Source organism: Phacochoerus africanus, chromosome 3 (assembly GCF_016906955.1).
Source record: "Phacochoerus africanus isolate WHEZ1 chromosome 3, ROS_Pafr_v1, whole genome shotgun sequence".
NCBI classification, from domain to species: Eukaryota; Metazoa; Chordata; class Mammalia; order Artiodactyla; family Suidae; genus Phacochoerus; species Phacochoerus africanus.
This window is the reverse complement of record NC_062546.1, coordinates 109,749,220-109,764,133: the sequence shown is the minus strand read 5'-3', so window position 1 is coordinate 109,764,133 and position 14,914 is coordinate 109,749,220. Positions and strand designations below refer to the sequence as shown.

At 43.5% G+C, this 14,914-nt stretch overlaps 1 protein-coding gene across 2 annotated transcripts in view; it reads right to left on the bottom strand.

Annotated features, from left to right (window-relative positions):
• Positions 1-14,914, bottom strand: part of TENM3 (teneurin transmembrane protein 3) — a 706,293-nt gene that overhangs the window by 11,787 nt on the left and 679,592 nt on the right. For both annotated transcript variants that reach the window (XM_047772297.1, XM_047772296.1), the window contains exons 23-25: positions 10,354-10,529; positions 8,305-8,540; positions 676-972 (exon numbers count right to left, since the gene is read on the bottom strand). In XM_047772297.1, the coding sequence (XP_047628253.1) occupies positions 676-972; positions 8,305-8,540; positions 10,354-10,529 (709 nt within the window). The remainder of the gene's footprint in view (positions 1-675; positions 973-8,304; positions 8,541-10,353; positions 10,530-14,914) is intronic.

Sequence of the window (14,914 nt, the reverse complement as noted above, 5' to 3'; positions counted from 1 at the left end):
GGTGAATCAGTACATAAATATACCTTCTTTTTCATATGCTTTTCCATTATGGTTTATCACAGGATAGTAAATATAGTTCCCTGTGCTATGCAGTAGGACCTTTGTTGTTTATCTATTCTATATATTCTGGGTTTCCTCTGTGAATTCCAAACTTACATGCAGAAGAAAAGGGAGATGCTAAAGGGGCCAGAAACGTGGCTTTCTAAAACATAGCCCCCTCTGGTTAATAATGCATCAATAGGACCTACCTGCTTCTTCCTGTTATGTCCAAACACAGCAACACAAAACCGACAGCTTTAACTATGCGAACTTAAGGCTCTTTCTCAAATGAAAGCGCTCGCACAGAGATGATTTACAAATGACATGAACACTCAAGGTGCAATTTGTGAATGTGGTTGACTTATGAGCTTGGCAGAGGGACCGTGTTGTTGCTTGTTTGTTTACAGCACAAATCACTTAAAAGGGTCTCAGACAGTAGAGCTTAACTAAGGAGAAACACCTTGGCTAATGCAGACATTCATCACTGCCAGACCGATGGGACTTACAGGTGGACACCGAGAATACTAACCAGAGCTCAGACATGTGCCCCTGCCCCGCCCCCGCCACGCTCTGGAGTGATTCCTGGAAAACACCAACCATTGCTGCCCTGTGCTCATCCTCTATGTTCAGGCATACCTTTTCCAAGTACGTGTAACTCCATGTTTTACCGTCAGCAAAAACCCTGGAAACGATTCTCCCCTGCCCATCATAATCTACTTTCTCGCTCGTAGTTCCTCGCTGGATGCTGGCAATTTGACCCGTGGATGAGTAGGTGACATTGACGGCCATCAGTTTGCTGCTGGGCAGCCAGAGGGTTGGATGCCCTGACGTGTCGTAAGCGATCCTCAGCAGAAATTTACGGTGGTCATCATAGATCTTTTCTGTCTTTGTTGTTCGATCAAAGTCAACTGAAAGGAGGTTTCTGCCATTAACCTGTTACAGCACAAACAAGATGATAAAATAAATCACGCTGTTCCAATACTGGCCCCTTATTACTCTTCAGGGTCCCCGCTATTGTTTAAACACCATTTATGATGATTGATTCTCTTTGTCAGTAAATTAATTTAGCAACTTCTTGGGTACAAGTGCAAGGCAGTAGATTAACTGCTCTTTTAAAAGGTTTCATTAAGCAGAAAGACAGCCTGGCATTTGTTCAAAACCTTTTCAATTAAATTTTGTAAACTTAAGCCACTGATAAGAAAAATGCCGAAATGTATTTGCTTTAAAGTTTGCTCAGAAGATACGAAGGTAGTAAACACAACCTCTTGGCAAATTACTCAAAGTCCCACCCCCCCCCCAAGACACTGGGAAATAATTGCTTACTAGATTAATCATGGCTACATTAAATAAAACGGTGGTAAATGTGATTCCAGCCCTTTGAAGAGCAGTTAAGTAGAAGCTGGAACCCACATTACTGTAAATTATTAATTAGTTTAAATAGCAGGAGGTTACAAACATGATCATTGCTTTTGGCCAAGTGCTGAAATGTCGCCATTTTTTGGTATGCATTTTTCTTTGATCACATCTGGTTAACTGGCAAGGACTTCAGATCTTTCACTCCCACATCTCCACGGTCTGACCACTGTGCTTCCTTTACAAATCTAGCACCGTGTTGTTGTCATAGGATCTCTGTGTGGCTCTGCCCCATGCGCAGCATCTCTGCCTACATCTGGCTATTACCGTCTGTGGTTCAGGGCACTTGTTACTGCAGTGGACGTGTGGCCTTGGTTAAATTCTGCAGTGTTTGCAGACCAAGCCAATCCATTCTTTGATTTTTTTTTTTACTTCATCTTTGTGGGAATGGTGGCTTGTCCATACCAAAATGGGCCTTAACTGTTTGGATTGTTAAAAGGTTTTTTTTTCTTTCCTGGAGCCGAACCTGTTCTGGGCTAGGGGACCAATCGGAGCCGCAGCTGCCAGCCTGCACCACAGCCACAGCAACACAGGATCCGAGCCTCATCTGTGACCTACATCATAGCTGGTGGCAATGCTGGATCCTTAAGCCACTGAGTGGGGCCGGGGATCCAACCCGCAGCCTTATGGATACTAGTTGGGTTTGTTGTCATTGAGCCACAATGTGAATCTCTTCCAGTGATTTTATAGATTCTGACCAGCCAGGTGAAGGCTTTCTGGGCTTCCACCTTCCCAAGTGGAAATGTCCGCAGATTAGTTGCCTGGCGTTCTGTCTGAATTTTGTGAGTCTTGACCAAATTCAGGTCTGCAGAATGCCTTGTGTACCATGGAAAGAAGCTACTAGCTAATGTTACAGATATATATTTTAAAAGTCTGGCAGAATCCAGCACTTGCGCTTCTATTTGCACAACATGTGTGATGCCTTAAGAAGAGGCTTTACATAACTTAAATGGTTTCCTGGGGCACTTGTGTTTCTCACATTGTGATTGAAAGAGGAAAAAAAACCCCAAACCCCTAGAGCATTTAGGTTTGCCCTCCTCCTTTTTCCTTCTTCAGGTTATTCCAGGCCATGAACAGCTGAGCAAGACTGCCATGCAGTTTCCCTGGCCTGTGCGGCCCACAGCCTTGCCCCATCTGTTCTGTTTTACTTGTATTCATTTTAATTTGTATCTCAATTCTTTATTGCCATCCTTAGCCCTCCTTTATTCTCCTCTGGGTGGAGAATACAAACTCTGGACTATAGATCTAGTATGACTGTTCAGTGACTGCAGGGAGAAGGGCCAAAAGGCAGGTCTACCCCACCCCCTGCCTTTGCACCACCTGCACTTCACTGCTGGGATCCCGAGTTATTTCTCTGGTTGGTGACCACGGCAACACAGCACCACCGAAGCGTCCAGGTGACTGTCAAACGCTGCGATGGTGTGAGCTGCCACACCAAGCGTGTCATTCTGTGGAAACCTCTAGAAACACCAAAGAGACCAAACATCTGGACAGCAGTTAAAATTTCTTTTTGTATCCAGACAAATGCCTTTCTTGTGTCCTCCAACTGAAGAAATGAGGAAAAAATTAGAATGCGGCTGTGTGTTTTTCTCCACATTCCCCTCATCAGCCAAGGTTTTAATCATTCTTAATGAGTCCAGGCAGGGACCACTTTTATACACTATGTATTATTTCAGAAGATACTAAGAGATCTTTTTTTTTTTTTTTTCTGTCCCTCTCAAACATGCCCGAACATTCTCCTTTGGGTGTTCCAGACAAGGTGCCGAGGGCAAGGGACATTTCTGTCTGGGACATAGTCCTGCTTAGGTATGTATACCTGTATGAAATCATGGCAATTCTTTAACTTTTCTTTTTGTACAATTATAAAGGACCAGCATTCTTCTGTGCCCCAGTGGCCTTTTAATAAGTACTTTTAATATATTAAAAAAATCAAGCTAAATTGAGTAGTTCACCCCAGATGAAAAACCTTCTATCAGATGGTTATTAGACCTCCAGCTACATCAAAATAAACCCAAATGTTGCATCTGGATAAGAGATCACCATGAATCCCTTCATGATATACAGCATTTCCCGTAAGTAAGCAAGCATGAAAAATCACCATTTCCAAAGACCATGTCCTGTGTGACTGCAATTAATTAAAACATCCCTTTGATACTGGGACAGGGCTGGTTATTCTCCCTCTGGAATGCTTGAAAAACTGAGGCATAAAGAGGTGAAACGATGCCTTTGTGTCATGACATAACGCACAAGTGGGGAGTTCCTGTCGTGGTGCAGCAGAAACGGAACCCAACTAAGAACCATGAGGCTGTGGGTTCGATCTCTGGCCTTGCTCAGTGGGTTAAGGATCCGGCGTTGCTGTGAGCTGTTGTAGGTGGCAGACGAGGCTCAGATCTGGCGTTGCTGTGGCTGTGGTGCAAGCCAGCAGCTATAGCTCCTATTAGACCCCTAGCCTGGGAACCTCCATATGCCACGAGTGCAGACCTAAAAAAAAAAAAAATAATAATAATAGAAAAATAAAGCACAAATATTCACATATTTGGAACCTCGGAGACATCTCTCAGGCTCCCCGTTGTCCCTGTTAGAACATCTACTGTCTGTAGCTGGTTTTATGTTCCTCCACATGGCAGCGCATGCTAACTGCTCTGTCTCTTCCCACTCCAGGCCAAGGCACTCAGATTAAAGTGACACACAGGACATCACAGCAAGGTCACTGGCATAATAAGAACTGAAATATATCATCATATTTACGTATGCCGTGAAACATTTTGGCTTTCATGCGTTGAGAATTTCTTTTTCAAATAATCCAGTAAATGTTTTCTTTTAAGTATCAGAATTCTGGACAAGTTTAGATGAATTTTATCATTAGAATGCCATACCATTTTTTAGGATCTGATTGAAGGCTGGTTCCAAAGTTCAACACTGAAAAAAATTAGGAATATTTACCAAATATCATAAGACAAAGACAAGCAACTATTATGCGTGTCTTTTTAAAAAACATGGCTATAGGAGTTCCCTTTGCGGCTTAGCAGTTAACAAACCTGACTAGGATCCATGAGGACTTAGGTTCCATCCCTGGCCTCGATCAGTGGGTTAAGGATCTGGCGTTGCCTGGAGCTGCGATGTAGGTCACAGACGCAGCTTGGATCCTGAGCTGCTGTGGCTGTGGTGTAGGCCGGCAGCTGCAGTTCAGATTCAACCCCTGGCCTGGGAACCTCCATGTGCCGCAAGTGCAGCACTAAAAAGCAAACAAAAACAAAAATACACGTAGCTACAGAGGTTCCCACTGTGGACAACATCATTGTCTCTGTAGCATCAAAGGTTTGATCCCCGGCCCAGGAACTTCTATATGCTGTGGGTGCAGCTGAAAAGGAAAAAAAAAAAAAAAAGCAGCTACAAAGAAATAAGTTAAGGAACTGTTTAATCTTTTCTTTTTTTCTTTTTTTGCCTTATTTAGGGCCACACCTGGGCATATGGAAGTTCCCAGGCTAGGGGTAGAATTGGAGCTGTAGCTGCCGGCCTACACCACAGTCACAGCAACTAGGGATCTGAGCTATGTCTGTGACCTACACCACAGCTCATGGCAATGCCAGATCCTTAGCCCACTGAGTGAGGCCAGGGATCGAACCCATGTCCTCATGGATGCTATCGTTAACCACTGAGCCAGAATGGGAACTCCAGAAGTGTTTAATCTACATTCTCTTTTTCTACCAGCTTTACCATGATTTCATTTGGTGGTTATTCCTATGTATCCAACTCCCTTTCCCTAAATGCACTGTTTCACAGAAAATTTTTGTCCTGTTGCTAGTTTCTTGTATAATTTTTCCTTTTTTAGTTCTTGTCTTTTTTTTTTTTGGCTTTTCAGCCACTCTACCTGGTGTTATATCTATTACATCCATGTGATCTATTTAGTCTAGCATTAGGTTTGTTTCCTGCAGTCAAATGTTTGCAGCATGTGCTGTTCCCACAGGTCCTCTGTTAGAAAGATCTAGAGGCCATGAAATAATCCATATTCTGGCCTGTCGTCATTCTTTCATTTACTGAATAAATATTTGAGTGCCCACCCTGTGTCAGGCTCCTAGCCAAATTTAGGCAAATAACTTAAAAATGAGAAGAACTTTCTGCTAGGAGGTAATGAAAGATGAGAGAGGAGACAGCCTCTGTTTCAGCAAAGGATGGAGTAAAAACACCCATCCTTTGGGGACTGATTCCGACTCTGATTCCTGATTCCCAGGCCCTAGCCTGGTGTCTGCATGTCTTCCTCCCCCTTCCTCCTCTGTTCCCTAATTTGGCAGCTTCCAGGTCCGGTCCTCAAACCAGATTTTCACACCCTCACTCTCTCTCTAGACTTTCTCTCTTAGAATCCACAGAGGACTGAAATTAGCAGTCAGAACTGGCACTTCCAATCTCATCTTGAAAATAAGAAACCCTCCCTTGTGATCCTGGCATCGTCTCTATGTGAGCAATCACACGATCAGCTGGAAATCTCCTTTCAGTGGGACAGAACAGGCCGTTTTAAATAGTATATTTTCTGAAATGGCTTGCCGATGCGTTGTGGTTCTGCTGTTTAGAAAGACATTGACACCCATGCCTGTCTGCTTTGGTCTTTTCCTTTCCAAAGGAGGTGTTTTTCCTTCATTTAGAATCAGGCTGAGAACCAGAGATTCAAAATCGGATTTTTCCTCTTTTCCTCTACTCTTCTTAATTCCTATTTATTCTAGAAAAGCAGTGTTAAAAAGGAAAAAAATGATACCCTTAGACTAGTTTGCCTCAAAGAACAGTGGGCCACGTGTGATGTGGTCAGTTTCTGGGCAAAGCATTTCTCATAATCTTTCCTCCTTTGCACCATTGTTTTCCTAACCAGTGAGTGAAACATTGCTTTTCTGTTCCCCTGTTGGGTGGGTATAAAGGCCCACTGTGCACGTGGTTCAGATCCTCTGGGTTAGGGTGATGGAATATGCCATCACAACTTTGGTTTTCATAGGACTTTCACATTGTCTCATTTGATTCTGTAGTGATTGTGTGAAACACAAATTATATTTATCCATAATAAAGCTAGTCTACATCATGTCTCTGTCATAATGTTAGGATATTATCTAAATAGTATATTATTAATATAACATGGATAGCATCCTATGGATGAGGAAAATGAGCTTTATAGATGTTATGGTTTTCCCATAAGGTTTATTATTAGTAAAATGTGGAGCCGATCTAGAAGCCATATTTTCCCAATGTGCAGTGGCCCAAGGAAGTAGAGCCCAGGGGCAGGGGTCAGTGGCAGCAGCAGACAGGCCTGTGGGCAGCTTGAAGACAAGGCTGGAGCTGGGGTTGACTCTGGCAAGGGACCAAGACCCTCTGAAAGGGATCCTGAAATGAGCCTGGATCTGTTTTTTTTTTTCCCCAATCACTCTACTTTCCACCCTAATTTTGTTCTTTCCTCTGCTGTCCTATTACTTTTAATTCTCGATTCTCATGGAATAACCTCACCCCAGTTCCTAACTGTCAGACTGCTGATCCAGGGCCATGGGGCTGGAGCATCCTGGCTACCGTGGCTGGGACATGGGAGAAGTGGGAACAGACAGCGCTGGTTCCAGATGATCATGTATTTAGAGTCCCAACCCCTACCTTGAAACAGAAGTGCAATTAGAACATAGCCTGTGGAGTTCCCATTGTGGCTCAGTGGTAATGAACCCAACTAGCATGAGGACACAGGTTAGACCCCTGGCCTCGCTCAGTGGGTTAAGGATCTGGCATTGCTATGAGCTGTGGTGTAGGTCGTAGATGTGGCTCAGATCCTATGTTGCTGTGCAGCTCCCATTCGACCTCTACCCTGGGAACTTCCATATGCCGCGAATGCAGCCATAAAAATACCACCCCCCCAAAAAAGAAATATAGACTGTAAGTTGGACAGTTTGTCTTTGACTCACTGATTCTTTTTACTTCATTCTTATTTCTTAGAATTAGCCAGAGACAATAGGTAGTAGCTATTTCTGACCCTGAAGGATTGTTCTGGTAAATAACGCTGGCCTGTTATGATAATAATTTGACCATTTTTGGTGCTGAAAAAAAGAATGGTACACTCCATGTCATGTGTTCTGACACTGGTATTCTTCTATGCACCCAAACTGTACTTTAAAAATATTGGGGGAGTTCCCATTGTGGCTCAGCAGTAAGGAATTCAACTAGTATTCATGAGGATGTGGGTTTGATCTCTTGCCTTGCTCAGTGGGTTAAGGATCCAGCATTGCCGTGAGCTGCGGTGTAGTTCGCAGAATTGGCTTGGATCCTGAGTTGCTATGGCTGTGTCATAGGCTGAGAACTTTCCATATGCTTCAGATGCGGCCCCAAAAAGGGGAGAAGAATATTGGGAAGGCAAAGGAAGAATCCACCTCTCAATGGTCAGCCCATCTCTTTCAATATGTATATTTATGACTCGGAATGCTTATATTTCAAACAATTCTTACTCATCCCTGTCCCTTTATGAGCCAGCCATCACTTCTGAGTGGGTGAAGGGACATAAGATTATTATAAGCATAAGATTGTTAACAAGCATAAGATTATTAAGGTAGTACCAGCAAAACAAGAATCAGTTGCCATCTGGGCTATCTGGGATCATGCTACACGCAATATCCTAAACTCCTTGGAAAGAAATGATTTTTAATCAGAGCTACAGTGAGAAAACACTTTTCTCAAATAGCTGGCTTTTCCTCTATACAATCTGACAGCTGGATGGGAGGCTGTAACTCCTGCAGGAAGGGAAGGTTACCCTGAGCATGAACAGGAGCTGTGTCCCACGCATGCCCTCGTGGACAAGGAGGGCCAGGTGGCTGTCACCTCCCTCTGATGCTGACTTACCCTGAGCTTCCGACCAAAGACGTTGACCTTGCCTTGGGCTTGCTCTTTTCGGAATCTCCATTCCACCAAATTCTGACCGTTTTCACCAGGAAGAGTCATATTTCTTTTGGCAACTGTCGGGTTAGCGGTGCCAGCCAGAACGTGCGGCTCTGTTTGGTAGTGCGAATCCAGACCACTGGCGTAGATTATTCGAAGGGAGCCATCATAACCAATCTGGTAGCTGTTTCTTAACTGATCTACAAACAAGAAGCAGAAAAAAAGAACTATATTTGTGGATTAAACACTTGACTGCTTGTGGGGTTAGAAGTGATGAATTTCTAAAACACTGACCAAACTCCATTTAAAAGGGAATAAAAAGTACCTAATGATATCCTTTCAGAAAATAACAAAGCAACATTGATTTCTGGCATCTCATGTTGTAACAGGCTTGGCTGAATATTAAAGGCAAACTTTAGGGGAATTTAAAGTTCTTCTCAACTTTAATAGCTTTTTTTTTTCTATTCTGCCTGATGAAATAAATAAAGGCTCAACCTCAAGAGAATGTACAGTAAATGTTTTGCAAAGAGCCAAGTATGTGCTCTTTCAGGAGGCTGGTGTGTCACCTCCAAGGCCTTAGAAGACACCCCTCCACATATCCATCTCTATGTCCTTTCTTAAAGATCTTTTGAATGATTTAATATCTCTACCTTGTCTATCAAAGATATAATGTGCTATTTCTCCTTGAAATATATATTTTTAAAATGGAGTCATCTGGGAGTTCCCTGTGGCATAGTGGGTTAAGGATTTGGTGTTGTCACTGCAGCAGCTCAGGTTGCTGCTGCGGCAAGGGTTCGATCCCTAGCCTGGGAACTTCCATATGTTGCAGGAGTGGCCAAAAAAAGGGAGTCGTCTTTTTTTTTTTTTCTTTTTCTTTTTGCAGCCGCACCTGCAACATATGGAAGCTCCCAGGCTAGGGGTGGAAATGGAGCTGCAGTGGAGGCCTATGCCACAGCCCCTCTACACTGGATCCAAGCTACATTTGCGACCTATACTGCAGCTTACAGCAACACCAGTTCCTTAACCCACTGAGAAAGACCGGGGATCAATCTGCATCCTCATGGAGACAACATCAGGTCCTTAATGAGCCACATCATCTTATATTTTGTAAAAATAATATAGGCTGTCGCCTCAATCTAAAAATTTTGAATATTATAAGACCATTTGGGGAAGAAAGGAATTCAAGCAATACTAATTTTAGATGACTATAGAGCTTACCTGAAAGAATTGGTTAAAAAAAAATAAGTCAAAGAAGTTTAACTCAAATTTAGCAGCTAGTCTTAGGCTATGGCCTCATAATTGCAACTGCCATTGTAAACAGGCTTTTTCAAGATTAGGTCAAAAAGGAATGGTGGGCGATTCCATCATGGAGATAGTGGACATATAAGACTGAAGGAAAAAATAGAAAGTCCAGATATTACATAAATGGGTACTTGGAATTTGGTATAAAACCTCCAGTGATGGCATGAGATGCAGATTCAAATACTACATTACACACGGATCCAGGAAGTGCCCTGGCTCACACTACTGTCCTTCCACAGCAGTGACAATGACACACTTGGAAAACCGTAGACGATGGTGACAAAAGGGCCTAATGATGCAGATGAAGACTGGGAATTACTCTTTCATTAAATGCGAATGAAGAAAGACTATTTCTAGGTTAATAGATTGTTTCAGAGATTATGTCATTTTAACTATGTACATAAACACCACATTCAGACATTAGACTAGTTCACTGGAGCTCCCTTGTGGCTCAGCAGGTTAAGGATCCTGCATTGCCACTGCAGCAGCTCAGTCACAGCTGTGATGCGGGTTCGATCTGGCCCAGCAACTTCTACGTGCTTTGGATGTGCTCCCCCGGCCCCCGAAATGGACTAGTTCATCAATATCTCTAGAGATTTATCTTTTCACCTTCTCTTTCCTGGTTCATCTTAGAAAATGGGAGTTGCCACATTCTACTTGGGTGCCAGTAGTGTTCTAAAAGCATCAGGTGAAAAGCGTTTTCATGTTTACCTTGGACCATGGTGTAGAAGGAGTCAATGGAAGACAGGTTGGAAGTGATGCTGACATCTTCTTCTCGGCTGGAGGACTCAATGTCCACCGTGATAGCCTTGTCCATGTCTCCGTGAAGGTTTGTGACCACGCCAGTTGGAAAGGTCACATTGGTCAGACGCCCCTCACTGTCATAGCTGAAGAAAAGAGGCATCAGCATTAGGGAGGGAACCCACAGGAGCTTCTTGGAGGAGAGTGCGCGGCCAACGTTAGCTGCGCAAATGTGGGGGAGTATTTGTCTTTGTGCATGAGCTGTGCAGCGTGAGGACTTCAAACATGCTTTGAAGTAATCAAAAGCCTGTTTAACATAGAAAAGCCTCACCGGTGAGAGCAAGAGTAAACAGAACAGCTCTCCACCTCGGCATACGAGCCTTTGAAGTGTGACCAAAATCCTCCCGCACATCTAATTTGCTGTTTCAAAGGGAACATGTTTGCTGATATTAAATTTCTTAGTATTTCTCCATATTTGCTACAAAGCAGATTTAATTCACTGCTGTATCAGTTGTCAAAGTTTTGCGAATTTCTGCCCTCTGTGGTAGTGGACTTACGAAAAGAAGTAAGTGACTTTGTTAGGCCGCATGTATACGTACATATATGTCTTTGCATATGTAAAGATATTCCTTTAGTATCTTGAGACATCTTCCACAAATTAATATATCAAAGCCTTTTAAAGACTTTATTTCTCAGGAACTGACATACTTCATAACTGTAAATTGGGACTTAACTGCTGGCAGGGGTGGTGAAATCTAATCTTGTCTATACTGATGTAGGGATGGTAATATTTTGAAGGATGATTTATTAGGTTTACTGAGGTGAGATGTAATATTTTCTGACATTAATGATATCTGCTTTTTTATTAAACACTCACTCTTTTTAGTATATGAATATAAGGGGAACTTATAATTTAAATGTTAGGGTATACCTTAAAAAGCTACCCTATTGTCATAAATATGCATTATGGACCCAACATTTTCCTAAAAAAATTAATTTTCCTGGTGACTTTTCTATTTGTGGTAGCACCAGAGACAATTTCAAAAATGACCATGTGGTTTGAAGAAAGGGAAAGAAAAAATGCAAATTCTAGATGATAAACCAGGGACTTCCTTGGAACAAAAATAAACTTAACATTGCAGTTTATATTGATACAAAGCCTGCTTCATTAATAAAAGGCCAAAGCGAATGGAGAGGTGAGCCATGTCCTACTTAAAATAAGCTTAGATGAAGAAATAGGAGAGAAACAGTCTTACTGGTGAAAGACAGAAGTTACCAGGGGAGGGAAAAAAGTGAAGAGGATTGTAATAATAGTTGTAAACATGGAGTGACAAGGGAGTAAGGGGTAGAAAAAAGTACTTAAATAGTATTTTAGAATAAAAGCATAGAGGGCTTTTAGAATGTAAAATTAGCTTTGAAAAAAACAGTAATTAGGAGCAGATTCTAGGAAATTGAGGCAGAGAATGCAACAAGGTCAATGTCACAGTGGAGACGGGAAGGCAGGAAGGAGGAACTGGACGTTTGTTCGGGCCCCATTAATTCACTGGGCACAGTATCAGTTGGATGGTGGCTTGGACTGACTTGATCTGACAAGGTGCCTTGGTGCTTAGCCAGTGGCAGGAACGGGCATTCCTGAGAGAGGCGGGCGATGGAGGAACCAAGAGAAAGAAAATGCGCCATTAAGTGCAATCATTGTTTGGAGCCATAAAAGGCAGAGCTGAAATAAAAAAGCGGACTACCCGCCGCCCCCCCCCCGCCCCCCCCGCCCCCCAGCAACCCAAATGCTCCTGGCAGATTAAGGCATCAATGAAAGAAACCCAACGTGGTTTACTGCTGTCATTGCCTTTTGGAAGAAATTATTACTCTTGAAGAAACAAACAAGCCTAGGTTTATTTATATAGCAAAGCAGAGTTACAGAATTACTGACAAAAGGGCCTAAAGTGCAATGTTCACCTGGACATAATTCTTGCATCACTTTATTGTCTCTCATGGAGTAAGATGAAGAAGTTACCGTCTTTTAAAGAAATTAACACTGTAAGACAAATAAGTACTAGAGATGTAATGTACGATGTGATAAATATAATTAAGATTGCTGTACATTAGGTATGAAAGTTAAGAGAGTAAATCCTAAGAGTTCTCAGCACAAGGAAAACATGCGTTTTTTTCTATTTCTTTAATGTTGTATCTATATGAGATGATGGATGGTCACTAAACCTATTGTGATAATCATTCCATGGTGGACGTTAAGTCAGGTCATTACATTGTACACCTTACCCTCACGCAGTGCTGTCTGTCCATTATATCTCAATAAAACTGGAAGGAAAAAAAGAAGCTATAAAATAATTTAAGAAAGGAATTAACATCCTTCTGAATGCTCCTCTATAAAAGGCACTTCGGTACTGCATTATCCCCGCCCCCTTCCCATTTTACAGATGGAAAAATGAAAATATGATGTGGTTAGGTGATTTGATCTGGCTCCCTTTGCATCCCACAGCGGGGCCATACTGGAACTTTCATGCACTGGACCCAGGTCTCTTAGCCCTTCTGTAAATCACAGTGCTTGACTTAAAGTGGAGAACGATGGCTTTATATAGATGATGCCACCTGCCAGCACTCTGCTGATTCATTCTTGCTGCTGTCACTCACCTGCCCTTTTCCAACCCCTTTGCCGGTTTATGTTTTCTGGCTCCATTCAATCTAAAGCAGGCCTGTCACCTTTCTCCCGCAGAAAGCATTTCTCCAACCTTTGCCTCTGCTCTTTCACTGGCTTACCCCACGTTCCCTGTCCTGCTGGGCAGGCATTTCCCATCACAAGATGCTGAGCGCAGGGCCATAGAGTGCGGGGCGCTGCACATTCAGATGCTCACCTATTCGCCTTTGGTTCTTTTGGAAAGAAAAATACAAGTAGCCTTTGTAGGCAGTTGCAGTTAGAATGACAGAGGGTTAAGCTGGCATCTTAGTGCCCCAGCCTCACAGTTAAGCCCTGGAAGTCCTGATTTTGTGCCTTCAGACAAGTGGCCACATCTAAATTAAGGCATGAATAGGTGATGAGAAGCTTGCACAAGGCTGGCCAGCAAAGCTGCTCCTGAAGAAGGGCTATTGGAGCGCCTACACTGCCAGTCACCTATCAGTTTCTGACGAAGCTCCATGGGCTAGTTACCCTGTGAGTGTGCTGTGGGCACAAAGAGCGTACAAAGTCTTGTTGAGGGAGAAAGTCACATCCTATTGAAGAGAGTGATGCCTTGGTAGTCCAGAGCCCCCGGGGTGCAGAGTGACCGGCATGATGTCATGCTGGCGAGGGAAGGCAAGGGCCACGTGACTGTGGGGACCTAAGGTGGGCCTTGAAACAGACGTGGGTTTAGACAGGCAGACAAGCAAGGCGTGTGACACTTCAGCCAGGACAACAGCAGGGGAGAGGGTATGGAGGAGTGAGGACGGATGGGCCGTGGAGTCAGGGAGCAGGAGAGCCCGCTAAATTGGAAGGTCCACGTAGAGTCCACGATGCGGTGGAGGGAGGCCCTGAGCAGGTGTCACTGGAGACTGTGATGAGGGTTTTAAAGGAAAGTGAAGCTTGAATCAGGTTCATGTAATGTGATGGTAGCACTAAAGGAGCCCCGTGTGTGGGGTGGGGGGGTGATGGGCCAGGCAAGGAGTGCTTGCCAGACTTGGGTGTTTTACAAACCAAGACAAAGAATAAAATTAGGGACTGAGAGAGTTCTTCCTTTTTTTAGGGCCGTACCCATGTCATATGGAAGTTCCCAGGCTAGGGGTCAAATCGGAGCTACAGATGCCGGCCTACACCACAACCACAGCAACATCAGATCCGAGCCGCTTCTTTGACCTACACCACAGCTCACGGCAACACTGGATCCTTAACCCACTGAGGGAGGCCAGGGATCAAACCTGAAACCTCATGGTTCCTGGTCGGATTTGTTTCTGCTGCGCCACAACGGGAACTCCTGAGAGAGTTTTTAAATAAAAACTCCTCACCTGTTACTAGCATCATTTCATAAAGGAAGGCCATTTAACCACGCAGCAGGTAGAAAGGACCTGACTTAAGGGTGCAAGACAGTTCTAGATCTACTGGGAGTAAGTAAAATCTTTATGAAAACATTCCCCCCATCATCATTTATATTTTCTGTTTCCTTGTGGATGTGTGAAAACTTTTTCACAGATTAGCTCCTATGACAACAGAAATAAAACAAGATGGATGACTAAAATACTAGATACCAGAACTGCCAGGGGATCCTGGATAAGGGAGTGGGCAAGGATGCCTTGCAGGCACTTTCAGAAATGGCAGGCGATCCCTCCTTTGGCAAAAGCAGCAAAACAACATAGACCAGTCAAGGTCTGACTGTCTTCTGAAAAGCTTTGATCCCAGGTACTAAAAGGGGCCTCCCCATCGAATCCATGCCTCTGGACATACTCTCTGCTTCGGTGCAGCTTGGTGCCTCCACGAAAGGCTGCTGGCTCGGCCTTTGTGCTGAATTAGGCCTGGCCCAGCTAGTGTATTTGAGATGAGCTTTTCTTT